This window comes from Sitophilus oryzae, unplaced genomic scaffold, assembly GCF_002938485.1.
Source record: "Sitophilus oryzae breed Bouriz unplaced genomic scaffold, Soryzae_2.0 scaffold_808_pilon_pilon, whole genome shotgun sequence".
Taxonomy (NCBI): Eukaryota; Metazoa; Arthropoda; class Insecta; order Coleoptera; family Curculionidae; genus Sitophilus; species Sitophilus oryzae.
This window is the reverse complement of record NW_022147426.1, coordinates 2,529,102-2,556,850: the sequence shown is the minus strand read 5'-3', so window position 1 is coordinate 2,556,850 and position 27,749 is coordinate 2,529,102. Positions and strand designations below refer to the sequence as shown.

Genomic DNA, 27,749 nt, shown 5'->3' with positions numbered 1-27,749 from the left:
TCAATTAGAGATGTTTTCTTTTTCATTTTGGTTTACGCCAAGGATGGGCTGTTTCTTTTATATAAATTACACAGGAAACCGAAAAAAAATAGAAAAAACCCTTTGTAAAAACCTAACAATAAAAAGAAAAAAATAATATCTCTCTTTCATCAGTCTACATTTTCGATTGTTTTTATCTAAAATTCAAATTCTACAAAAAAATAAAACCAATTATTAATAAAAAGGCTAAAAATTAACATTACAGTTAAACAATTAACTATTACTCGACAATTAAATATTTTTTACTAACTTTGATTTAACTGCGCTAAATATGTCTTCATAAAACGTAAACAATCGACAACGTAAAAAACTATTTTCTACACGTTAAAAAAACCCTTAAAAAACTAATGGCTGTTTTGGTGTATCCATAGAATAAATATAGTTATTACTCTTTTATCATATACATGATCATATAAATCATATATCATACTCATATTCTGTGTCAACAGCTGAAACTTGTGTAACTAATCTATGGAACTAGTTATTCTTTGAAAGTTTTTTAAAGTTTTTCGTTATTCATTATTCTGTGGATACCTGATATCAGCTGATATTTTGTGATTCTCGTTTTGCTTCGCGTTCGCATAAGATTCGCATGTTTGTGATGTTTTTATTTTGCTTCTCGAAGGTAAAAGAACCCTGCACAAGAAATAGTCTCTTAGGTAATGTTTTTGTTAAACAAGGTTTAAAGAAAGGTTTAAACAATGAGCAATAGGGATGTAGGGATGTTAGTAGAGAATCTAGAGGTCTGGATCCTTTGTTATTTACCAATTTAATATAATTTAATAACCATACTATAGGAAAATATTGAGAAAAATTATTATTTGAATACAGAATATTTACTGGCAATAATATGCATTCTTTAAGAAATGAAAACAGCATTCTCTTTAGTAGTTTCTTTTTATATACATATACTGTCCAATTTAACTGCTTATAATGAATTTAAGTACTATGTATATACTGTAAACGTCCGAAATGCGGTAAAACCTAGGATTTACCAAAAGCAAGGGGTAGTAAAAACCAACCAACCCCACCAAATAACCACCTAACCAATGCACTAACACCCCCAAATAACCAGGCTAACAAATGCATTAACACCCTCCAAATAACCTACTACATACAATACTCCGTGTCGTATGTGGTGAACAACCCTGTATTTTGAACAATTAATATTTTCAGACATGTACTTCCGAAGGATTTAGCAAGGAGAAAAATTTGGATAGAGAGAATAAATAATAAAAAATCTTTCTCTCGACCAGATTCTTGTTGAGTTTGCGAAAAACATTTTGATTCGAGATGTTTCCAAAATGGAAAATGGATTAAAAATTCCTTACCTACCTTGAATATCCCTGGATATGTTCCAACAGGCGATGACTATAGATATAAAGCTCCTATAAGAGATATTTTGCCGATAAGAAGAGATATCGTAGCGGAAATAAGAGGTTAGCTTACCTATATACAGAGGGTTCGAAAATGCACGGCTAAATTTGTTGCAAATTGAAATTAAATTTCTGGCCATATGCATGAATACATGGATAGCATTATGCTCCTTCCTTAGTCTTCTTATTCAAAGGATACTATAGAGATAAGGACAGCTCGATTCCTATCGTCCTGCACTGTCAGTTTTTTTACATCATCTAGGGACCGAGTTGAAGTTGGCGTTTGGTTGGCGCTAAAGATTTTAGACAGTGACAGTTATTTTTGCGTTTGACGGACGAGCGCACCGTGCGGTGGAAGATAAATTTAGCGGGACAAAACCGTTTGGGTAGAAATAAGCCAGAAAATGTGTACTGATAAGAATAAATAGTAGACATTTCAACTGATATAAAAATGCATGAATGTTCTTTGTATTTCGATACATTCATATCAACCAAATTTGGTCGTTTTCTGCTCAGAAAGGCAGAGATCATACAAAAACAAAATATTTACAAGTGCTTATACATTTTATTCCAAAGCCAAATTATGTTGAAGATTGCCAAAGGGATGTACTTTTCTACTGTACGTATATTATTTGTTAAAATCCTTCGTGCCATTGTTCTGCAGATATCAAACTTTCACTTTTTTTCTAATATCGATATATTGAATGATGTAGATCTTTTGAGTTATCCATAGTTACTAACACAGGTAGTCACAGTCACAGGAAGTTCAAGCTTACCAGGTGAATGCCCAAAAGTTTCATTTCACTCGAATAGTATAAAAACAAAACAAAGACTCGTTAAAGGGTTAATTGAAGAGCATTCAAAAGAAGAATTAGGTTTTGCAAGTACTATGAGCTTTAGGGCTAGTGGGAGTAAGGATGCTGCTGTAATTGTTGAAACCTTAACTCCATCGAAAGGCACTGAGTTTAAAAAATTAATAGCTGCCCGTACACGGAAAGGCCCGGCCTTCGGACTTGGTCTTGAGGCCGAGGCTTTCACCCAAATTATCATAGCGGAAATATATCCGCGGGCTTTGCATTTCACGCAAACCCATAGATTTAGGAAGAACAGATATCACATTATGAATTTTAACCCGATCAAACATTCGGAGGTTGACTACGTACTGTAAAAACCAACTGAGATAGAGAAGGCGACATTGCCACATATCAAATTTGCGCCTATCTACTTAGTTTGATTTGCACAAAAGGTGATTTTAAAACCTTCACCGGATATCAATAAATCTCAATTCCTTAATTAAATTAATAGTTTATTTTTAAAGAAGCATGCGTAATAATATGTTATTAACCAGAGGATATATGCGTTACTATTAAAGCACATGTTTACTGTTTAATGTGCTGAAATATCTAGAACTATTGGCAACGTCGCTGCTAGTCTTCCAAAATGAAATGAGCCGTCCGTCCCACCACCCTTCGCGATGGCCCTTGGTCCGTTATAGCGTACTACGTTTAGCTTACTGTGTTTGAAGTCGGAACTTTGCCGTCCGAAGTGAACTTTTCAGTGTTTTTCAGTAGGTTTTGTTTTTCTTTAACGTACTTTTGAATCTGCGAATTTTCAATATGGTACGACAGTGTCAAGTGTGTGGAAAAATAAGCTCAAATTACCCAAATTTGTCTTTTCACAGGCATTGTAGATATTGTTTTGACATTTTATATGCCGCCGTAATTGTACATAGGCGTCCCACAAGGGAGCCTCCTCACAATTAAAATAATTTCTAATTATATTTGTTGAATTTTGATCTATTAAAACAAGAACGTAGTAGCCGGTAATTAATTTATAATTCGTCTCAATTACTACCTAACTGTTGTAGATCATAACAAATTTGAATATAAACGTTGCATTTGAAACTTTATTATAAGCCAGAAAGTGACATTTTTTTTCTTCAAATTTGCGTCATATTTTGGTCATTATATACTATATTCTAAAGAAATTTTGCTCAACAAATAAACAGAGGTGTTTACCAGACCTTTTATACATTTTATTGCTTTATTATATCTGCCCCTTCGGCCTTGTTTAGACAATTTTTTACCACCGTACAAATACATCTTCCTAGAGTTATTTGTACGGTGTGTTTAACTTTTTTTTAGAATGGGACGAACTGTAAATAATTCTTAGGCTACTAGTTTTATACCTACCTATATACAGAGTGACCCAGGCCTCCAAAAAAGCTTTTTACCTATTACGTTTTTGGTTTGTGATTTTTATTTCAATTTTTTACATAAGATGGGGGCCAGTGTAACGCACATTTTCAAAATATTTTTGTCAACATACAGATTGACGACAGAGATCGGGACATTTATATTATAAGATTGGGACATTTAACTAAAATTTGATTATTTGATGAAGCTACCTTTAAAAGTAATTGATTTGTAAATAAATGTAATAGGTATTCATTATTATGCGACAGAAATCCCATACTGTAGCACACAGATTTTATACTTTTAATGATAAATGCCTTCTATTGAGAGACTAAAAGGCAATTGCCTCGTATCAGAGCCATCATAATACAAGAAGAAGACCATCATAATACAAGAAGAATTATATTTTCAAAAAAAAACACAGTTTTCTCATTAAATATTGATTTTATTGGTATAGGAAGTTATTAATAATACAAGATTAAACAACTATTACACAGTACTTCACAGGAAGCTATCGATTGCGAACTATCTAAATCGTTACTAATTACTAATTTTGAAAAGTTCTTTTTAAGATAAAAAAAGGTAAAACTAAAACCTAAATTGTCATTTGAGATTAAACGGGAAGTTCTAAATAATAAATATTTCTGTTTGCTGTAGGTAATTTTCTCAGGGAAAATACGTAAATAAAAATGACTTTTTAAGTCAAAAAAAGTTAAAAAGACAAGTTATTTCTAAAAAGGACTGTCCTTTTCAAAAAAGGACAAGTGGCAACCCTAGGTATTTCTGGAATGGACATTTAATGGCAAATCTACAACTTTAGTTTGAAAATATGTTCCGGCCACCTATGTTTACAAAAATGTCTAAAATGTGCTTTACCATTGCCTCCACATTCTGAAAACAAAATTAAAAGAAAAGTCACCAACTACAAACCTAATACCTATTTAAAAATGTTTCGGAAGCCTAAGTCACCCTGTAAATATTCAAAAGTAACTGAAAGTTTATATAGAAGTAACTGAAAGTTTAAATTGAAAATCGACGTTGGAGCGATTTTCGAAAACTACTAACGTTTCAACATAAGTATATGTGGGATATTAATTATATTATTATATTAGACCTTATAACAAAACTCATCTGACGAAAAAGTGTTAATGTAGTATATTAATATGGAGTAAAAATTTTACTAATTACTTTACTTTTACTTTACTAATTAAATTCGTTCTAAAAAACTATACGCCACTGGCCATTAGAACAATCCAAATGCGCCTAGTTGCCGGGGTCGGAAATTTTAGACTTCTCTGTCTCTTCTGTCCTTGTTTGGCACATTGGAATGTTTGATACACTACCAACGAGTATTTATGAATGAGATGTTCGGTCTATGTTTATAATGTCTTTGCGCAAACCTATGGTATTTTGGGTTAAAGGCCCCGACCCAAGGCCAAGGCCGAAGGCAGGGCCTTCCCGTGTATGGGCAGCTAATAAATGACACCAATAGTCAGTTCGGCAATTTTCCTCAAGACAAAAACATCCAAATGATATTCTAGTTAAATAAAGCATGACGATGTGCTGAAGTCTTTTTTTACTTTCTGATAATTTATAATAAAACTAAATGATTATTACTAGTTTTAATAAAAGTTTAAAAAATTGTCTTAGATACTTACTATATATGAATTTACAATTACCGAGTGTTAAAATTAAAATATCTATCTTATTTATTATTTTCAAAATAAAATAGAATTTTTTAAAATAAAATATACAGGGTGTCACAAGATTACAAAGTAATTAAAAAATAACTGTTAAAGAGTTTCTTGTAAGTATTTCACCTGATATCATAATTTTATGTATTTGGCAATAGTTTACAGTACGGTTTTTGTGTGTCATGTACGAATAATATCATAGTTTTATTATCTTGTATTTATTTATTTATTAATAAATAAATAAATTTAACCATATGGTTGCTATATATTAGACCATTTGCTACGTTCTTGGATGTTAAGTCCCAAACATCGCTCCTGAGATTTTGTCCCGCTAGAATAACCATCCGCCGCACTGTGGAGCGCTGGTCCCTGCGTGGCGTAGGCATCCACGGCCACTACGACAGCGGCGATTTGGCGCGATCGAACAGTCCTTTAGAATATATAGAGTCCTTGATATTTGGCGACATAATTCCGGAAAAAGCCGAACCGCTCCGAAATTACCAAAAGCTTTGGGTCGCGACCGTTGCAAGAATAGCGCCAAATAGTATTTACATTTTCCTTATGGGCACTTACCTATCTAAACTTGTTTCGTTTATCTATGATAATATGATCTAAGTATTCCTTTTCCATCACCATACTGTAGCGACTCGATAATCCGGATATCGTACTAGTCCGGATTGAGGCCAAGCTTAAATTATATATCTTGTAATCCGGAAAAAATCTCTTGAAAAGCGCTTTGCCGTTTGTCATTAGTGTCATTCTGTCGAGTCTGTCAGTGCCATTTCAAGTGTCGCGTTTTTAAGTATTTTTCTTTATTTTTATTAAGGCTGGTTATAGAGTTACGGTACCGTATCCCATAACCTGGTACGGTGAATGCTGTGATTGGTCGAGTCCAAAGTGGCGTTTACTGGCGTTCGGTAATAGCAATCAAATCATGCTTACAGCGTGTTTTGATTGCTGTTACCTAGATCAACCTTTCACTACACCTTGACACCTGTGAAAAAATAAAAAAATAAATATTTTTATAGGATTTGAACCCAAGACATCTCGATCTGGAAGCGACCGCCTTATCAATAGAGCTAAATCTATTTTTCTAAGGCTATAGCAATGCCTTCTATTAAAAGATCAGCCTACGGGCGAGATTTATGACGTCACGCTAGTTAGATATAACGGATTAATAAATATGTTGTAGAATACATGGAAAACATAATTATTCCTCAGATTTTTGGTTTGTATTTTAAAAATGATATAGTTTAAATGAAATATACATAATATACAGTTAATAACTACAACATATATACCTATTTATAGTAATAAATACTTTGGCAAATAAACTATGAACCATACATATGCAGCAAATGTTTTACAATGTACAAATAATGTATAGGTACATAAGATAATGGGTAAAATGTAAATATATTTTAAATTTTGGGGTTTGAAAATCGATCTAATTTAACAAAAAACATTGAATATCTACTAATAGTGATGTATTATTATTTGCATTCACAAAATTTATATGTATATTTTGCAAGTATCAATGTTCGAAAAATTATATTTACAAATAATACAATATTATCTAAAAAGGCGTCAGCGATGGCTATGAAATGAAGATCGCTGGCATTTTATATGTTAAATTATTCTAAAATTTTTGATTTTCTTGGGATTTTTAGGTTCGGGAAAAACGCTGATTAAGTTTTCATTTGGGTTTTCATTATTTTTATTTGGTTTAAAAAAACGTTTCGGCTAACTATAGCCTTCACAGTGTTGTGTCATATGAGAAAAATAGTGTCGAATATAATCCAAAAAATTACATATACAATATAATTCACACCTCATAATGTTTACTGCAATTAATAAACTAATATAAACTTATCAAAAGATGACCACATATTTTTAAAATTATTATTCTTAACACTAAAATTATCTACATTGACTATGGAGTACGCAGTAAACATTATGTGCGTGGTGTGCATATTTTATATGCAATTTTTGGATTATATTCGACACTATTTTTTTCATATGACACAACACTGATTGAGGCTATAATGTTAGCCGAACCGTTTTTTTTTAAACCAAATAAAAATAATGAAAACCAAATGAAAAATCAATCAGCGTTTTTCCCGAACCTAAATTCCAAGAAAATCAAAAAATTTAGAATATTTAGAATCAAGGTTCAAGAATATCAAATTTTCCAAGATTGTAAAATTCTAGTTAATTATTTTATGTGTACAGTTATTTAGGGAATGTCATCGATGTTCATTTCCAAGCCAACTAGACGCCGATTTTTTCGATGATACGGTATAATTCTTACGTAAAATGTAAATAACATTAGACCAATTAAAACAAAGAAATATGAATTTCTTAGTATTTTTAGTAACACCTTTATTCTTAAAACTTAATTTTGTATTATGCAAATATACCAATTTTATTGTTATTTTATTCATATTGTATTCAGCCATCACTTAAATATTTGATATTAATTTGGTATTATAAATAATCAATACTATTCATTAAAAATTACTGAACAAATATATGTTATGCTTAACATACATTATCAAATTTATATATATATATATATATATATATATTATTATCTATATTATATATATATATATATTATTATCAATATATATTATTATCAAACAAAAACACATTCTTCTTTTAAACTGTATCAGTCTTGTTTTTACAAAAATCTTTTTTAACATTTGAACTCAAAATAATAATCTTTTTCATGATCTCTAATACACATATTCTTTATTTTTTCCTAGATCATAATACCTACTTACGTGTTTGAATCTATCGAAGCTGAACCAGCAACACTTGGAGTGGAGATTCCACAATATGAATAAAATAAACATAATTGTCCAGTTTTCATTAATACCATCATGGGAGAATATTATTTTTAAATTTATTAAAGATATTTTCAATAAAATTCTCTTGATTTATAACTCGTACCCACTTTTCTTGCTCTTCCGGACACTTTAGGCTGCCTAGTATAATAACTATCCTTAGTAACTATCCTTTCCACCAGGAACACAACAAAGATGAGGCATAGCACCAATAACACACTCCACTTAAGCTTTATTGATGAATTGTTAGAGTCTTAAAAAACACACACAAAAATCACGATAAGTAAAAAATGTATGGGCACTTTTAGGTTAAATCACTTGCACAACGTGTAATTTTTAAAATTTTATTTTTTTTGTGCGAAACCGAGTGACCATATATCTGGTAGTAGTTTATGTCACTTCAACACCAAAATAATTAGTTTTTTGCACTACAATAATAAATAATACCAAAAATCAAAGAGTTAAAACCAAAAATCAACCGACAAAATATGAAACGGAATCTAACCCAATATCTAAGTATGTACAGCTGATGAAGTAAACAAAAGTCCGCCCGAAGGCTGATCTTTTAATAGAAGGCATTGGCTATAGTTAGTTGTCCACCAAGGAAGAACCGACCAATAACCGTTTACTGTAACACATTATGGGATACGGTGCCGTAACGCTATACACTACGTTTTACTAATTGATCCTCTCAATATATTTTCTGTTCGAGCAATTTCTCAATAGAAATAAAAAATGGGATTTGTGTGTTGTGTACCTGGATGCAATAACACGAACAAAGAAAATGTTCAAATGCATCGTTTTCCAAATGACCAACAAGTAAGTTGCCTATAATCTTATTATTTTATAGTTTAATTTCAAATATCTAATTAAAAATAGTTTTTCACGTTTTCATTATTTTTATTAATTTATTCATATACCGGGTGCGTCTCAAAAGTGGCTTACCAACACAACTTTTTTATTTTTTCAGATAAAAAAACGAGATTTGGCATGTTAGTATATGACATAAATTAGGATTGATTGACGTAATCAATTGTTTTCGGTCACTTCCTGTTTCACCGGAAATGACTACAACATTTAATTTTTAAATGGTACCCTATTTTGTTAATTTATTCGATAGAAAATAACACTCTGAATAGAATGACTTATTATATGTCAACTTTTGACATTTTTGAATATGGTTTATTTGAAATTGCAACGTGCGATTCATAACGACAATTTGACTTGAAATACCAAGTGGTACCAAATTACTCGAAAAAAAATGCCTTTTCCAAATATGCCAATGATCCACCCTCGTTTCATTTGAAAAAATTGAGATATGATTAAAAATACGATTTGGGCATCTTTTAACCGGTCAGGACAAGACAGTAAAAACATTAGACTAAAATTAGATTAAATCTATTTGTCCAAGGCTCCTTGATTAAAAATTAGTGTTTTTAACACAGCCACTGGATGCCAATGGCACTCTAGATTGAAATTTAAAATTCAATTTTGTTCTAAGCAAAAATGTCAAAAGTTGACATATTATATGTCATTCTATTCAGAATGTCATTTTCTATCGAATAAAGTAAAAAAGTACCGAGGGTGCCATTTAAAAATCAAAAGTTGTAGTAATTTCCGGTGAAACAGGAAGTGACCAATAACAATTGAATACGTCAATCAATCCTAATTTATGTTATATACTAAAATACCAAATGTCGTTTTTTATCTGAAGAAGTAAAAAAGTTATAGTGGTGAGCCACTTTTGAGTCGCACCCGGTATATCTGCACGGTTCATGCAGGAATTTCAGTTTTTTGAGGGTGATCTTAAAGTTTTTTTTTTCAATATTAATGGATAACAAATTTGGCTATTTTTAAATGTATTATAATTATTGACATTCATCAAAGCATGATATTTTTTTATTTTTTATTTATTGCAATAGTACTATAACATAATATATTGATTACTTATGCATTAAAGGATTTAAACTATCTATAATATGTTTCATCTATATTTCAGTTGTGTGATCTTTGGTTATCTACAATTGGACGTCTGGATCTAAAAGTGAAACCTTTAGAAAGGATTCGTGCTGTGTATAGAATATGTAATGTACACTTTGGACCAGAATCAGCCTATATTGGATCGCGAAATAAATCCTTAATTAAAAAGGATGCAGTTCCCACTCAGCTATTGGTAAACACCATTCAATTAGGTGAGTTTTATTAATAAATATCTGAATAATTCCAATCCAAACACCTGATTCACACCAAATTTTAGTTAGTCAGGCACCGAATATGTCTATGGTTGGCAATAATGAATTTAAAAATCGCGGCCTCGATTACGTAACTAAAGCAAAGAGTAGATAAGACAAGAGCCGACAGTGAACAAAGAATCGAATTTCGCGAGAGAGACGCAGATATATTAAAATTTAAAGGTCCCATCAAGTCCCATTTTGTCTGTTGCCAAGTATATTTCTTTGAAAAATAAACAAGATTTTCTGAAAATAAATTAATAATATAAGAATGATATAAGTAACGTATGTTAATACGGAAATGTAAATTTTTAGTTTATGTTGGTTTAGGTTCTTTTTTCGCAATGTACTGATAATATCAAAGAAACAGAATGATTAACTAAGTTGATTGATTTCAAAGATAAACAGATAAAATCTGAAAATCTGACAACGGCGTATTTTATTTATTCTAACCTATGATTTTAGGACGCTAATCAGCTGTGCTAATCAGGCTTAAACATAAACAAATCTGATTAGTTGTTTTCTTGCATTTTTGCCTTTTTAAAGTGTGTTTTCAGAGTTTTTCGATATATTATCGTTTTGAGAGTTTTTAAGGTTTAATTTTAGTATCGTTTTTGTTGCGTACTAATTTGTAAATATTGTTAAATATGAATACTGAACAGGACACGAGTAGCAGGAAAAAACGAGATGGTGGCAATGTGTGTGCTTATAAAGACTACAAAAATAGGTCTTATTCTTCGACAAACATAATATTTCACTCTTTTCCAAAGGATCCTGAAAAGTATTTTTATAGAAATATACTATATAATTATGTTATTAAACTAAATGTAATCCATAGATCGAAGACATGGTTAGAAGCTTGTAATATATTTAAAAAAAAATTGAGCAACTCTATTTTTTTGTACATAAACTCCACATTGTGATTTTACACTTGTTCAAGTCCATATGTAAAAAAAATACACGTAAATAAAACATTTCTTACAAATCGACTTGGTCACTTTATCTTGTTTACCAACGATATACAAAATATTGCTTTTATTATCTTTATTCCCCAAATATGTTTCTAATTATAATTTATTTTATATAATATTTAGAAAACTCATCTTTTTTTTCGTTTCTATTTATTTCTTTACCCATACAGTAACTATTTATAAGCTATACAGGCAAGTTTTAATAATAGTCTATTTCAAATTTCCCGCGAAAAAATTACGAAAATTTAAAGGGACAAGCGAGACGAGGTCACTCTCCCCACCACTCAAACATGAAAGGTACCGCGCGAACTGTCGTGTCTTGTCTTATCTACTCTTTGACTAAAGTTTAATTGTAATCGAATATACAGGGTGTCCCAGGCTGAGCGTGTATTAGAAGTTTCTAGAGAACCACAATATCTAGATCGGAGATTTTTCGCCCATCATTATTTTACAACGAGATCTATCGATTAAAAATATTTTCAATATGGCGGCACTTCCGAAAATACCGGAAGTTGATAGCAACTTTTTTATTTTAAATGGGTGCCCCCATTTTTTATTACACACTTAAATTCTCTGTAAAATTCTATGAATATTGATGCCAAACACTCTATCTCTAACATTAACCGTTTTTGAGAAAAAAATTATTTAAAATTTTTGGACGAAAAAAACTACCTGTCAAGAAAATTTAGTATAGCCTAAAAGTCAAATTTGTATAGCCTAAAAGTCAATTATTAGCGTTTCCGGAAGTGCAGCCATATTGAAAATAATTTTAATCGATAGATCTCGTTGAAACTATAATGTGCAAAAAATCTCCGTGCTAGATGTTGTAGTTCTTTAGAAACTTTTAATGGACGCTTAGTTAATGGACACCCTATATACCTAGTGTGTATATTAAAAATGCATTTTTATTATTACTTATTTCCATAATTGTTGAATTTGTTTTGAGAATAAAGTGTATTTATTTTAACCGTTTTTTTATAACGTACCCATACTAAAATTCAAGACGCCCATAATCCGGATTAACCCTTGTTTTAATTGAGCCGGATTATCGAGTTTTTACTGTAGTTGTATTGAAAAATAGTATTTTTTTTTCATTGAAAACTATTTAGATTTGTCAAAACTTGTAAATTTACAAGCAGAAAAAGAAAATCCCAAAAAATTGACGTCATTGGATTGACATAATTTACTTAAAGTATCAATCATAAAATCTCCTAACAACAAGGTTGCCAGATCCTCATAATGAAAAAGCGGGACAGTGTTGCTAATGCAATATTACGACTGTCGATCGCCAACAGCCACAATAAAACTTACAGCAAAAAAAAACTGTTTATAATAATATAATGCTTCTTTCTGTTCCTATGTGCTCTTATACGGCAACTTTCAGTAATGGAAACCAATGATTTGATGTTCACTATAATTACTTCAGCAGCAAAATATTTAAGAATTATGATTCACCTTGATTTTTTTTATAATTATAGGTAGAATAAACGGTCTAAAACTTATACCTACCTATAAAAAGAAGATAGTTGTGTTTTGGTGATTTCCACGTAAAGGTGCTTCTCAGGAGGAAGTTGGTATTTCATAGCAACATGGTGTTTTCCTGCTGTGTACCGCTTTGTAACAATACCGGGAAGACTGTCAAAATGCACATATTTCCCACTGATTATAACGTAAGCACCTACTTCACGACACTTTTTGAAAACACTGTATACATATGCTGTGTACAGAGTGGGTCAAATTCGACGCTTTTAAATTGAAACACCCTTTTCTATAGGAGATAGACAAAAACTAATATCGGTGTCTGGAGCTCAATTTTTGTCAAAAACATGATGGTGAAAACCGCATATCGATATCTGTTACCGTTTCGGAGTTACGGGGTGTTTTTCAAAAATATACATATTTAACAAATCGCTGTAACTTTTTTGCTATGGAAAATTTTGTATTTTTATGAAAACATTTCCGAAGCACCTTTTTACGTAGAATTTAATGGTTTAAGTATAATTTTTTTAAAATTAATAATTTAAGAATTATCAACAGAAAATTTGATTTTTTATATGGGACACCCTGTATATTTTTAATTTATTGAAAAGAATTTAATCTTTAAATAATCATTTTTTAATCTTTTCAGCTATAGGTATAATATGTTTTTTTCGAAAAATTACGTTATAGCCAATTCTTTTCTTTCTTGGCTAATTTCCATAACAATAATACCATGCCAATTAGTTTTATGTTTTCAAAAAAAAAATATCGTAAAATTCGTAAAGCACTCAATTTAGAATAAAATAATCTAAGAATGAAATGATTCTTTTATAAACCTGCATTAAATCAAATTAAAATAGGTACCTGTGTAACTTTTTTAAATATTATTTAACAGCCAATTAGCATTATCATAAATTATAAATAATGTACCAACATATCGAAATAATAATTTCTTTGTTAATACGGTTTAGAATTCTTAAAATAACAGGCAAAAATAATCCACAATTTACAGTAAAATAAAAGTTTCGTTTAAATTTCTTAATCAGCTGATCACTATTAAAGTTCGCAGATACCCGGGGCTATATTATTACATTACTCTAAGGAAAATAACGAAAATAATCGATATTTTTGACTCCGCCCCGAAAGGTTCACGATTTGTCCTCCAGTTGGCAGCACATTTTGTCTAGTCGGTTGACCAACTTTAAGAATATATAAACAAGGCTATTAGTAATAATAATAGAATGTTAATTTACCTTTTCAAAAGTCTTTAATTGTGCAGATAAATAATAATATAGAATATTAAATTGTGATAAAAAATAATTAAGCAAATATAAAGATAAAAACCCCCATATTTCTCTCATTTTTAGAAATAGATACCCATAACTTTATATCGTTGGAAAGGGTTAAACGCCAGCATTTTTTTAAGTTCATAGCCAACTACGATTTCCATTTAAAAATTATATTTTTTATTATTTCTGTTAAAAAGAGCAAGCATAGAAAAAAACTGACTACGCCAATGGATTGTGCTTAAAAAAGTGCCTTAACGATGTTTTTACAGAATTTTATTATTCCGCGAAATAAAAAAGTTATGGGCAATTTTCAAAATGGTAAAAAATTCAAAAAGACCCCGTGTCTCTGTTGGCAGTGAAAATATCAACAAGCGGTTTACGCCATTAAACCTATCTCAGAAATCGAGCCCATGACATCTATGTCGGTTTTGCTCTATCTAGTCAGGAAATAGGTTTTCTCTGTTAAAACAGACTAATTTCGACCACCCTGTACATGAATATCGAAGCACCTATAGACCATACTAGTGATGGGAATAATCGAATTATTTTCACCATCGAATAATTAGTAATGTTTCATATTTCACAATCGAATTAATAATTCGAATTATTTAGTAGTATTATAAATTTAACCTAAAAATAAATTCGTCCCAGCTAGTGCTCGTCTAGGGGCTATTTTAAACAAATCTGAACCATTGCCATACCTATATTCTATCACTGAATATAAAATAAAAAAAAATATTCTTTATTCAATGTATTCTATTAACTGTGCCGAGGCCGTTTAATAAATTAAACCATAATTTAAAATTTTCAATTTAAAAGTGCCGAGTTTATGATTGTTTCAATTCCTATTGAAAAAAGCTCATATCTAAAATAAAAGCTTCTTCTAAAACGATATAAGTATGTCCTTGTTTACGTGCGGTTCGTATTTCTTTTTATTTTATCAGTTGCAATCAATAATTATTTAGATAAAAGAAGAAAATTAATTTTAGTGTTCGGCAGGTGTTCGGTGAAATTTGGGTGAGATGGAAATGAACCAAATAATAGTAGTATTCTTTCGTTCTGAACGAAATGAAAATTTTCACTTAAACTGATTTATTCCTACGTGGTATAGGAAATAACAATGATTTCTGGATTTTTCTATATCGGATCGGTCCTTTCTTTGTCGATTCCCTTTATAAATCAGTTTAAGTGAAAATTTTCAGTTCGTTCCGAACGAAAGAATACTACTAATAGTACTATACTAATTACTAGTAGTGGGAACTATCGAATGAATACTATCGAAACATTCGATAGTTGCATTTCATTCGAATAATTCGATAGCTAGTAAAAAAACATTCGTTGAAAACTATTCGAATAAAAATTATCGAATAGATGCGTCATCTGCCTTGAAATATTGTATTCTAGTAATTCGGCAGCAAAAACCATTCATTTATAAAATTCATTCATTTATGAAATTCATTTATTCGTCAGAATCGATTATAATAAAATATTAACTGGATTTTAGTTGTCGCCCGGCGACGTAGGTTTCTTTCCGAGAAACCCGACAGCGGTCGGTGGCAATGCTAGAAAGAAGCCGGCATCTTTGATTTTTTGCGGAGTCATATAAAGATAAGGACACATTATTTTTTTATTGAGGTGCTAGTATTTACACAGAAAATACATTATGAAGGGCGCTGTTGCCATATATTGGTATTAGTTGATATTAGCAAAGAATATTATTGTTTGGCTTTAGTTAGTTACGGATAGTATGTCTATATATTTTGCATTTTTTTTATTAATATTCTGTTGTTAGGTTAGGTTAGATAATAAAATATTTCGGATGTAGGAAAATGATTTTTAATGTTTTTAATAAAGACTGGTTTAATAAAAATAATAATAACAGTAATAATTTGTTATACCTATTAACAACAAAATTTAAAATAATTTAATATAAACATTTTTTTACGTAGTAGCAAAATATAAACAACAAATTAGAAGTCAAAATTATTTATATTAGATCCTATTTAAAAATAATATAGTCTCTAAATTTTTTGGCATCGTTGGTTTATTAAATAATAATAATTACAGAGCTAATTTGTTATATTAACAACAAACTTTAAAATCATGAAATATAAACATTTATTAATTTTCTAAGCATGCAGTGTAATGGAAGGAAAATATAAATGAAAAATTAGAAATCAAAATTATTTATATTGGGTACTTTACATTATTATTAAAAAATAATATTTACTTTTACTGGCATTTACATTAAAAAATAAATGAAATATTTCTTCGCAAAAAACTACATGTAAGAGAATTAGCATAAACAAAATACAAACATCGTTAACTTTTTTTTTAAATTGGCACGTGTAAAACTTCAAGTTCATCTCATTTCTCTTAAAAATTGCTACTTCTCAAAATTTCCCATTAAAAAATAGACCATAAATACCATATAAAATAAAATAATTGAAAGATCGAGCTACAGAAAATCACACAAATTTTCGGAAAAATTTGACACCTGCACACGCACACAATCGTCAATTAAAAAAACTACTATTTTAGTATTTTAAATATTTTAATAAACGCAAAAATAGCACAGTATTTATAAGGTGAAGTTATAAAATTTGAAGAACTAATAATGCACTGACGCACACAAAAATCAAACGAATACTAAATTTCATTTTTCATTTATCAAAAGCATTCGATAGTCGTGGCTCAACGATAACCATTTAGTCGCACGGCGAGGTTGTCACATATGCTTTAGTATACAAATGAATGAATGATTTTATTCGAATAAAACCATTCGATAGTTGAAATCATTCATTCAGTAACCATTCGATAGTCTAATTCATTCGATAGTTCCCATCGTTACTAATTACTAATATTCGTATTCGTCCATAAGAGGTTATGTTTTATGTTCATTTGTTATTCGGTTACCACAGATATAATATAAAATACTACTAATTTTTATCTCGATTATATCGAAAAAGATAATTCGAATTAGTTAGTTTTAATTTACTATCGAATTAGTCGTATTATTTAATTCGAATTTTTCCAACACTAGACCATACCAAATAAACTTTTAGTCACGTGATTAAGTTTGACCGGCACAGCGTTGCCATCTTTTACATATTTTATTTTAATCAAAATATTTTAGTTAACAAAAATAAATGAATTATAAATATATAAACAGTTATTATATACTTCAACAAAACTCACCTCCTTAACAGCACTTAAGGGACATAAAGGGCCATTATTAACTGTTTCCCGTTCAAAATTTCTCTATAAGGTTGCGATGCGTTTTTTGTAGCGGCTATTAAGCGGTTTTAAAAAGAACAATGTTCGACTGCAAGGTCTGCTAGTAAAATTTTTTAAGCCTAAGGTATCACATCGCAATTCATTTAAACCAAAAACTCATAATACAAAACTAAAGTGTCATAATGAATGAGAATGTCAGGAAATAAATAAATAAATGTGGCAACTTGACATTTTTTACAGCAGAGATCTCAGCCCGGCGCCGAATATGTCCATGGTTGGCAATAATGAATTTAAAAATCGCGTCCTCGATGACGTAACAAAAAGTTTAATTGGTATCACTCATACACAGTGTTAACTTAAATTATATTTTGTTACTCTTTGCTTAAATTCTTTTTTTATTTGTTATAGATGTATCAAACGTGGATATCGTTAATAAAAAATCCCAAACTGACCGAAAGAGATTTTCTTTCTGTACGAAAAAATTTTAGAATATGCGACGTTCATTTTGGGGAATCTTCAAAACTCACATTGGAACAAGGCACTGTCAGAAATTCAAATTTAAAATATGGAGTTGTGCCTTCCCTGTATTTACCTGACGATTGTAGTGAGTAATTACGAAATTTCAAATTATACAGGGTGTCCCAGAAATAAGTGCAAGTATTTTAAGGGGTAGATATAGTCTATCCAACGACAAAATCCTTGACAGTGATAGATGTGTCTGTCGTTTTAATTTCAAAGTAGTTTATTTTATTTTACAAAGAAATAAGTTGGTACAATTGGAACGATTGGAACGCATAGCAGGAAATTAATATATTTAAAATTTGACTGACAAGTTATTACTTCAAAATATTGTGAAAAAAACTGTACAAAACTGAAAAAATGTAATCGAGTTATTTTATTTAAAAAAAAACGGTGTTAATACAAAACAAACAAGAACAAAACACCACATACCAAAAAATATAAAAATGAACTATTTTTTTACTTCCAAGCTTGAAGAAACTTCCCGCATTTATTTATTATATTTATTAATATAACTTATATACCGGGTGGCCAACTAAGAATGGACGCCGGCTGTATCTCAGAAACTACTTATCGTATAACTTTGGGAAAAAAATTCTAATAGGTAAATCTATCAAGAGAAATCGCTGGAAATTATTTTCAAGTTCGAAAAATGTCCGCTAGGGGGCGTTTCTCTGATAGGCAATCAGAAAACTGGGGTTTAAAAATATGCAGGTGAACAGGTATTTTAAATATTATTATTGTAATCATCGAGAAATTTGTAATTTTTATGATGTAGAGTATTTTGCTATATTATCTCATAAAATAAAGTGGTGGGGGAAGGTTAAACTTGCTTTTATTAAAATAAGGATAACTCTGGTTTAGGTTAGCCGATTTGAACAAACTAGGGCTCGTTTAAAACAGCTTTTCTTCCTTAATGATCTCCAGTATAAATTTTGTTTCCAGAATTTTTTTCGTGGTAACTAGAGGGCGCTGTTTGACATCATAACAGATATTGCGCTATTGCATAAAAAATTTAAATAGGAGGCTATATTTCTCTTTTCGCCGTTAAATAGTGCACAAAATTTCCAAATTATTAGCGTAAACCGCCACTTTCTATCTTCTCTCTAACGGGAGATATTTAGAAAATAAATCATATTAGGCTGTCGCCTAGGATTATGAGGTTTAAAGATTATAGTAGTAGGCTAGGAAACAAAAAGAGGTAAATTGGTTACGTCAAAATATCAAAACATATATTTTAATTTTATTTTAATACCATTTATTTGTTATTTATCCATTTTCGTTCTTCATTTGACCACATAAATTAAAACCCAGGCATCCGATGACCTAGCTGGCCATGGAAATATGCCGCTCTAGCGTCTCTATCTAGTAAAGTAAGTGGTATCCAAGAAGCCCCACACATTCATAACAAAATAAGCGGCACAACTGCACCAACTGCATCAACTACACCAACTGCCTTCATGCTGATGAAATTGCAACAAATGCAACTTCATCCTGATGGATCCCCTAACAAAATTGGGAATTCATCTCTTAGAAATTATAGATAGTTCATTTCATTCAGATAATTAAAAAAGTCCAATCATTCGCCCTCCTATAATTCCAGACTAAACATTTAACGACCGACGGTCTTGGTGCTGAACTACTTGCATCAAGGGTAGATTTGGACCAATAGTGAATAGTGCATATCGTTAAGATTCGCACCTTCGGTGCTATATGAAAAATAACCCAGGCGACATAAACTTTATAATATAATAGTCAATAACACAAACAACAGGTAAAATAAGAAAATAAGTGAAATCAAGGACGAACTTGGATTAATAACTAAATGACGTAACATGAAATAAACCCAAAGAATATACCTAGCTAGAAAAAGAATGGACTCTGCCATACTCATAGATAAATGAAACAAGTTTAGATTGGAAAGTGCCCATAAGGACAATGTAAACACTATTTGGCGCTATTTTTGCAACGGTCGCGACCCAAAACTTTTGAAAATTTCGGAGCGGTTCGGCTTTTTCCGGAATTATATCGCCAAATATTGTTTATTCAAATTTATTATTATTTTCCTTTAATTTTATAAATAAAAGACAGTGTGTTCGTACAAGAAACTTTATTTTATATAAGGACGCATGTATGAAATACCTATGAAACATTGGAAACCGACGTTATGCCACGATCCACGATGGTTTTTGCAGTTCACAGTTCACAGCACAGCTTTTTAAGTTTTTAATGCCACTTTTTCACAATTATTACCGGTTGGAGTATATAAAACTTGAATTAAACTCACAAGATAGCAATTATTACTTTGAAAATAGACGCTATAAACACTTTTCGGAATTTCTTTAATGAGAGCGGTTTAGATTTTGAAAGATTATTATGATTTTTGAAGATTCTGACTTTGACAAGAGAAAATTATTTCTGTCTTTGTTTGCCGTTGTTCTTAGCGACCGCTATAGCAGCGCCAGATCGCGTATAACGGTCGCGACCCAAAATAATTTCGCGACCCAAAATTTTTACGGGCTTTCCAATCTAAACTTGTTGCATTTATCTATGGCCATACTGAAAAATGGTCCTACAGAAGTGGCGCCATCTATTGAGTAGGGCTTGTTTTAAATGGATCGAAGCGCGGGCTTTTTAAATGAGCGTATTTATTGAATTTTACTCTAAAATAATTAAATTTGATTATTAAATCTTATTTTTTACACAAATTCAACAATACTAATAACAAGTATCGTTGTTATGTGTAAAAAATAAGATTTAACAGTATAATTTATACAATTATTAAATAAAATTAAAGCCAAACATGTGAAATATTATTTATTATTTAAAGTTTTTATTTATAAGTCAAATATTTAAACATCATTTATTATAATAAAACAAGACCAACGTAATACGCCCGAAGTTTTGTAAACGGAGTAGATATAAATAGGTACTTAAATGATGGCAAAAATAAAAGACTTACATTACATTTTTAGGACCACAAACAAAAGGAATTGTCTAATTAAAACACATACACAACATATATAACAAATTATAGTTTGAAAAACGTTTTGATAATCATTTATTTGATAATATTATGATTGGCGCTATGACAACGACAATATTTTTTGAGAATTTGACAATAATATGACAATGGCCGTTGGAAACTATGGAAACTACAAAAAAATTCTAATTTAACGCCATCTGCCAAAAGCCAGTAGCAACTTCTTAACCTAAAAATTAATTGCACTACCACCTAGTGGCTAGGGCTGGAACTATTTTATTTGAGATTTCCGTGGAAACGGTGGAACCGCTTTTTCTATTTCACTTTCCCGCCCCTGAATAAACCCCTAGTTTTCGGTCATACGAAATTCGGCCGTTTTGTGTTAAAAGCAATATGGCGGCACAAAATTCCTAGAAATTTTAATAAAATGATTGTTTGTCCGACTTTCGGACATTTTAATCTGAGAACTACCTACGTATAATTAACCAAGAAATTCATAAAAATTATACGAATGGACGATAATGTTACATTAACACGTTCAAAAATTTATGGCGTCATTTTTTTAAGAAAACGCCCGAAATTCGGTTGAAAAACGCATGAAAACGGAACTTAAGCGTTTTGATATTTTGACGTAACCAATTTACCTCTTTTTGTTTCCTAGCCTACTACTGTAATTTTTAAACCTTATAATCCTAGGCGACAGCCTAATATGATTTATTTTCTAAATATCTCCCGTTAGACAGAAGATAGACAGTTGTCGTTTGCGCTGATAAATCGGCTAACCTAAACCAGAGTTATCCTTATTTTAATAAAGCAAGTTTAACCTTCCCCCACCACTTTATTTTATGAGATAGAGCAAAATACTCTATATCCAAAAAAATACAAATTTCTCGATGATTACAATAGTAATATTTAAAATATCTGTTCACCTGCATATTTTTGAGAAAAACCCTGTTTTCTGATTGGCTATCAGAGAAACGCCCCCTAGCGGACATTTTTCGAACTTGAAAATAATTTCCAGCGATTTCTCTTGGTCGATTTACTATTAAATTAATTTTTTTCCCAAAGTTATACAATAAGTAGTTTCTGAGATACAGCCGGCGTCCATTCTTAGTTGGCCACCCGGTATAAAAAAATATTTTGTTAATAATAACACTTACTGAATTTTATACCTTAAAAGCTGATCATTAATCTTAATTTTTTAAACCAGTACCTTTTGACATTGTTTCTACAGTACTAAAATCTATTAGATTAAAATCTCACAAGCGGCACTCAAAAGGTTTTCAATATTTTTCAATGTAAAAAATTACGATTTTTCGAAACAACTGCATTGTACAACATGGAAAAGGAATATTTACATTATCATGCTTTATTTTCGTTTTTTTTTATCTGAAAAAATTAAAAAAATATAGGGGTGAGCCACTTTTGAGACGCACTTGATATAACGTTTACAGACTGATCTCGCTAAAATTATCATCGTCATTCCCCAGCCGTCTTTGATTCCGTTTTTTTTTCGATCATACTGTACTAACAGAATTATATTTTTTAGAGAAGCTTTTTACTAAGTCTGCGAATTCAACTAAAATGAAAGATCCTTTAAACAACGATGGCGCAGATCAGCAACTGTCAACCTCTACCGACGAATATACGAACCATCAAGAAATCCCTGATACTGCTACAGGTAAGATTTTTTGTTAGCAGCATAATGTACAGGGTGACTCAGATTTGGATAGCCTTAAAGCGTTAAATTTGACGATTTAATAGGACTAAGTGAATCTTTTCTTCCGATGCACGTGATTAACTTTGAGTGACAAGCGATGGCGACAGCGCTGCCAGATTGTGATGGATTTATGAGATGAATCTTAATTTAAAATTGACAAACAACATATTTATTATATCATTTTTTAAAGAGTTTTACGTTTTATTTTTAATTTAATAACTAATATTTTCGTGATTAATTGATTTATTTGTTTTATAGCTTTTTTTACTTATTACATATTGGCAAAAACTAGTCCATTATGAAGATTATTTTAAGCGTTATTATGAGTTATTTATTTATTAATGAACATCTTACAAACGCCATAAGTGGTAATAACAAGAGGGTGCTATTAATGCACAAACTAATAATCACTGAATTTAACAAAAACTAACTTTGACAGTGGTATAATGTGCTTATCAATCAAACTTACTTTTATGACTGCAGTCAAGGGCAATAAAGGACCTTTATTATCACGTTTTCGTTCAAAATAGTTTAAAAAAAAACAGGGAAACTACAAGCTCTTTGCTTCGACTGTTTAAATGCTTCGGCACATTTTCAACACACAATTTCAAGAAATACAATATAAAAACTCGAAAATTTTGTTCTTAAAAGAACTGTTTGTGCTTAAAAGTGCATTTAAAAAAAAAAAGACTATGAAAATTGGCAAAAAAACGAGAATTACAAAGATTCAAAAAGAACACGGTATTATACAAAATAATGACAGACACTAGGATAATTGTCAAATAATGACAACATTGCTGAACACGGCTCAATGTGATCAACATAGCTATAATAAAATTCGGTTTAAACTAATTTTAACTACAGCGTTTCGAATTTTGAAACGACATAAATACTATTCCTTCAAATATGAAAAGCACCAAGAACTACGAGATGGGGACGAAATACGGCGGCAGGCGTTTTGTTTTGATATGATGGAAAGAGCAAACACGGATAGGGAATTTTTAAAAAACATATGTTTCACTGACTAATGCACGTTTACCTTAAATAATGAACCCAATGTTCAAAATTATCGATATTGGAACAAAGAAAACCAAGACAGGTTTGTCGAAACAAGGACGCAATATCCACAGACAGTAAATGTTTGGACATGGATATTCGGACACAATATTATCGGGCCATTATTTCTTACGCGAAATTTAAATGCAGAATATTATTTGGAACTACTCGAAAATCATATTTTACCTGCTTTACATGATGCCGCTAGGGAAAATCAGGAAGTTTGGTACCAAATGGATGGCTGCCTGGCATATAGTACCCTGGCTGTTTGGGAATATTAGAGAACAACGGCATACGGTCGAGTCGGCCGCTCCTGGCACGTATACGTAGACGTAAAGAATCTTTTACGTGTATAAAAAATAGAAAGTATAAGAAATGCGCATGCGTACGTAAACGTTTACGTGTTTGTAGGCCGATTCGACCGTATGTCGTTGTTCTCTATTTAGACAATAGTTTTATCGAAAACGTTATTGGCCTAAATCATACAGTAAATTGGCCAGCAAGGTCTCCTGATATTTCGCCAAATGATTTCTTTCTCTGAGGCCATTTAAAAAAACAGGATATACAAGGATAAAAAATACCCAAATCTAGACGAGTTAAAAAATGCTATTTCTGCCGAATGCAATAGAATTTCAGTTTACCAACTAGCGAATGTAAGAAGAGAATTTTATGATCGTCTGTGTTATTGTCTAGCAGTCGATGGAGGAATATTTGAACATCTTAAATCCTTAAGTTCTAACAATTTAATAGTACCTAAATTAATAAGTTATTGAATATTGTAATAATACTATAATTAATCTTGTAATTGATTACTTTATTTTACTTTAATTCATATTAATTTGTATTTATAAATACATCTTTAAGATTTCCGATGTAGGAATGAGTTTTCAATAATAATAAAGCACTAAATTTATAAATTTCTGAAATGACTTCATCTGACAGTTATCTTTTACCTTGACTGGTGCTCATAAGTAAATACAGGGCTATAAGAAAGGAGAAATATTTAAAAAGAAATCGGCGATAACTCGTAAACGAGATAATCAAAAATATCTAAAGTTATTTTTTTGAATGTGGGTTTTAGTGCTCTTCAGTAAACCTAAATAGAATTATTCTCTAAAATAATTAGGGAAGCCAATAATTGACCCCATTAAAATTTACATGGGATTTCCTATGTCCCGCTCGACGATGCAACACCCGGTATATTTATATGTTTCAGGTGAAACACGGACAGTTCTGGACCCGATCACCGATCCGATAGGACCCCTAACAAAGCCACGTGTTACGTGTAGTAAGCAAAATCCTATTGCAGCAGACGAACAACAACATGCCATTGAGCAGCTTCTAATTTCACAATCGGAACCTCCTAACCTTAACGAAATTTTTAAACAAGAAATATTGGAGGTTGAATTTGAAAATGTGGAACCTCCTCGAAAGAAAGGTAATGATCTTGAAGGTCTCTTGTCATGAATAGGAACGTTCTCTTCGTTACAACATTATTTGCATGTATTTAACAAACGCCCTGTAGGTATTTGATTTAGTTGACTTTTTATTTAATTTCAGTTCGACGCACGAAATCACAGGCCAACGAAGAAGCATGCCTGCTCAATTTAGATGCAGAATCGACAGCCTCCATTGCGGAAAGCTTGAAAGAATTTACAGAGACTTATAAAAGAAATTCCACCGCATCTTTGAAGTTAAAGTATTATGAACTGTTTCAAACGTTTGACGGGTTTGAGACATTTCTTGACAGTGTTTGATAATATTGTCACTTTTCTCTGTACAGCTGTATATACAGTATATAAGATAGATTTAAATTGATATTTCTTATGTAATTTTTATTCAGTCATCATTCAGAGGACTTTTGATCATAAGACGTTTTAATTTCTTTTTATATTTGACGTTTTACGAAGCATTTATTGTTATAAAAATTTGAGATATAATGTTGAACTAAAGTTTTTGAAATCGACATGCGTTTGAATATTATTTAAAATAAATCCATGTTATGTGGTTAAAAATATTGTAAATAAATCCTTTATATGCCTACCTCTCTTAATGATAAATAGTATTTTTAATAAATAAAGAATCTATTCACATTTAAATATAAGATCCATACCATGTTTACCATGTATTATTTTTAAGATTTTTTATTTAGATTAATAGTTTCTTTTATAAAAATACTTTTTTTGAATATACTTTATAAAATGATGGTTTATTTATTCATTTTATAGGGGATTATTTTATACCAGTTGAAGCCTGGCGCATCCGCCACGACATCAGAAAAAGATACTTTTTATTTATTATTTTTAATTAAATGAGAAACAAAAAATCCGGCGACGACAGTTTTTAGAAGAGCTAATTAGCTATCTTTTAGTACAAAAGCAACTTTCTAGAGCAAGTCGTTACTTCAGTAAAGACGACACAGATAAATAGATATGGTTTGGTATTCGATCCTGGACAATTACGTCAATATTTTCGACGCCCTATTGTTTTTCACGTACTTCCTGAATTAGTCCATAAGTTTTCAGCTGGTACAATGACTAAAGAATACAAGGACAAATAACACCCGAGAGGAAATTGTTACCATACCACCAAACAGTGCCGTGAAACATATTTTTCTTAACTTAGCTGTTTGAAGAGATATTTATATTTTTTGATAAATGTTTTGACTACGCCTGTGCTGCATGCGATGTTATCATACTAATTAATTACGAAAAAAACGTATTAAAATGTCAACAAAAGGTACAAAACTAGTATCGATGTGTAGCACATATCAAGTAAATATATTATCAGAAAAATAGGTATCAAATTCAATTTCTTGTATACTGTTACGTTTTTCGTCGGTCCCATGTGGATAATTTGTTTAAACACAATTTATTTTACACTAAGTAACAAAACAATAACGATAAAATACTTACAAAACTATTTACAAACTATTTATCTAGAAAGAATTTATTTTGAATTTAGCGCGCGGCAACTGTATGCGTCTATTTGTTTCCTGTCCTCCTCAGGCCCCAGGCACGGCTTATATATCCAGAGCTAAACAGTTTTCGAATAATCCATTAGATCATTAGGTGCATAGAGAAAGTTTAGAATGTTCTCGTATGTACTCCTCCATTCCAGTGGGACTCGATTGTTCTCGAACGTTCGAATTAATCATTACGGTGTCTATTTTTTAATATCATATTAAGGTCATATGGGGGCGGGACATATTAGTTAGGTTAGGCCGAGTCCACATGGGTCCGCAACTTTGAATAAGAAGACTAAGGAAGGAGCATATCAAAAATCTTAGGTCCACCGCGAAGGGACTCAAATATGGCCGACTTAAATTCCGGTTTATCAGTGCCGTTCTAATTTTATTTAAAAAAATGTAAAACTATGATGTAGGGTCTTTGAATAAGAAGACTAAGGAAGGAGCATAATGCTATCCATGTATTCATGCATGGTGGGCGGAAAAAGGACTGTAGGGTGGGGATCCGTGACAGTTCTGTTTGACGATTTATTTGACACATTTGAAGTTGATTTGAAATTTTGTGGATTTGTCAGTCTTTACGGAGCTTATTTTATGTTATTTATTATTTATTCTACTACTGATAGTTGTATAAAGGTAGTAAATCTAGATGGAAATTGTGGCAGAACTTAAATTAACAGTGACACTATCGCGATTTATCGAAAAAGACTCTAAAATAGTTGGTTGTGTAGCGTGCGGTAGATTTCGGCAAAAATCGAGTGAAATAATGGAACAACTTTTCGCTAGTAAGTGACTATATAATATACATACATGTAGTAAACCGATCATTTATGAAAGTCACTTAAATTAACTAATTATATATTTTTTCTTGCATTTTTGCTTTTATTTACTACTTGTCAAAGATTAGATGTCAAAGAATTCGATACAAAGATCAATAGATACGTCAGTTTGACTTACCTGCTTCAGTAGCGTATCGGATGTTTGTGTTAATAAATAATTATTATAACTTATCTAGTTTTATTAGAATTTTATATTTTTATAACAATTTTAATAACTACCAACATTTATTCACAACGTAAAATAAAAAAAAACAAATTATTGAGTCTACCCCACATCTACCCTACATCATAGTTTTACATTTTT

At 30.8% G+C, this 27,749-nt stretch overlaps 1 protein-coding gene across 4 annotated transcripts; it reads left to right on the top strand.

The window, feature by feature from the left end:
- The first annotated feature begins 579 nt into the window (after positions 1–579).
- Positions 580–25,751, top strand: LOC115888820. 4 transcript variants are annotated; one of them, XM_030908674.1, is made up of 7 exons: positions 580–698; positions 1,216–1,478; positions 12,834–13,025; positions 17,769–17,964; positions 22,412–22,543; positions 24,855–25,076; positions 25,199–25,751. In XM_030908674.1, the coding sequence occupies exons 3-7, from the start codon at positions 12,945–12,947 to the stop codon at positions 25,393–25,395; spliced, it is 828 nt and encodes a 275-aa protein (XP_030764534.1). In that variant the 5' UTR covers positions 580–698; positions 1,216–1,478; positions 12,834–12,944; the 3' UTR covers positions 25,396–25,751. The 4 variants fall into 4 exon arrangements, with proteins under 4 accessions (XP_030764534.1, XP_030764532.1, XP_030764535.1 ...); XM_030908672.1 differs by lacking the exon at positions 1,216–1,478; XM_030908673.1 differs by lacking the exons at positions 580–698; positions 1,216–1,478 and adding an exon at positions 10,150–10,345.
- Positions 25,752–27,749: the final 1,998 nt, after the last annotated feature.

Coding starts and splice junctions, on each gene's coding strand:
- LOC115888820 (XM_030908672.1), top strand. CDS start 12,945: ATGGTGTTTTCCTGCTGTGTACCGCTTTGTAACAATACCGGGAAGACT. Junction 17,965..22,411: donor GTATTTACCTGACGATTGTA/GTGAGTAATTAC, acceptor TATATTTTTTAG/AGAAGCTTTTTACTAAGTCT. Junction 22,544..24,854: donor AATCCCTGATACTGCTACAG/GTAAGATTTTTT, acceptor TATATGTTTCAG/GTGAAACACGGACAGTTCTG.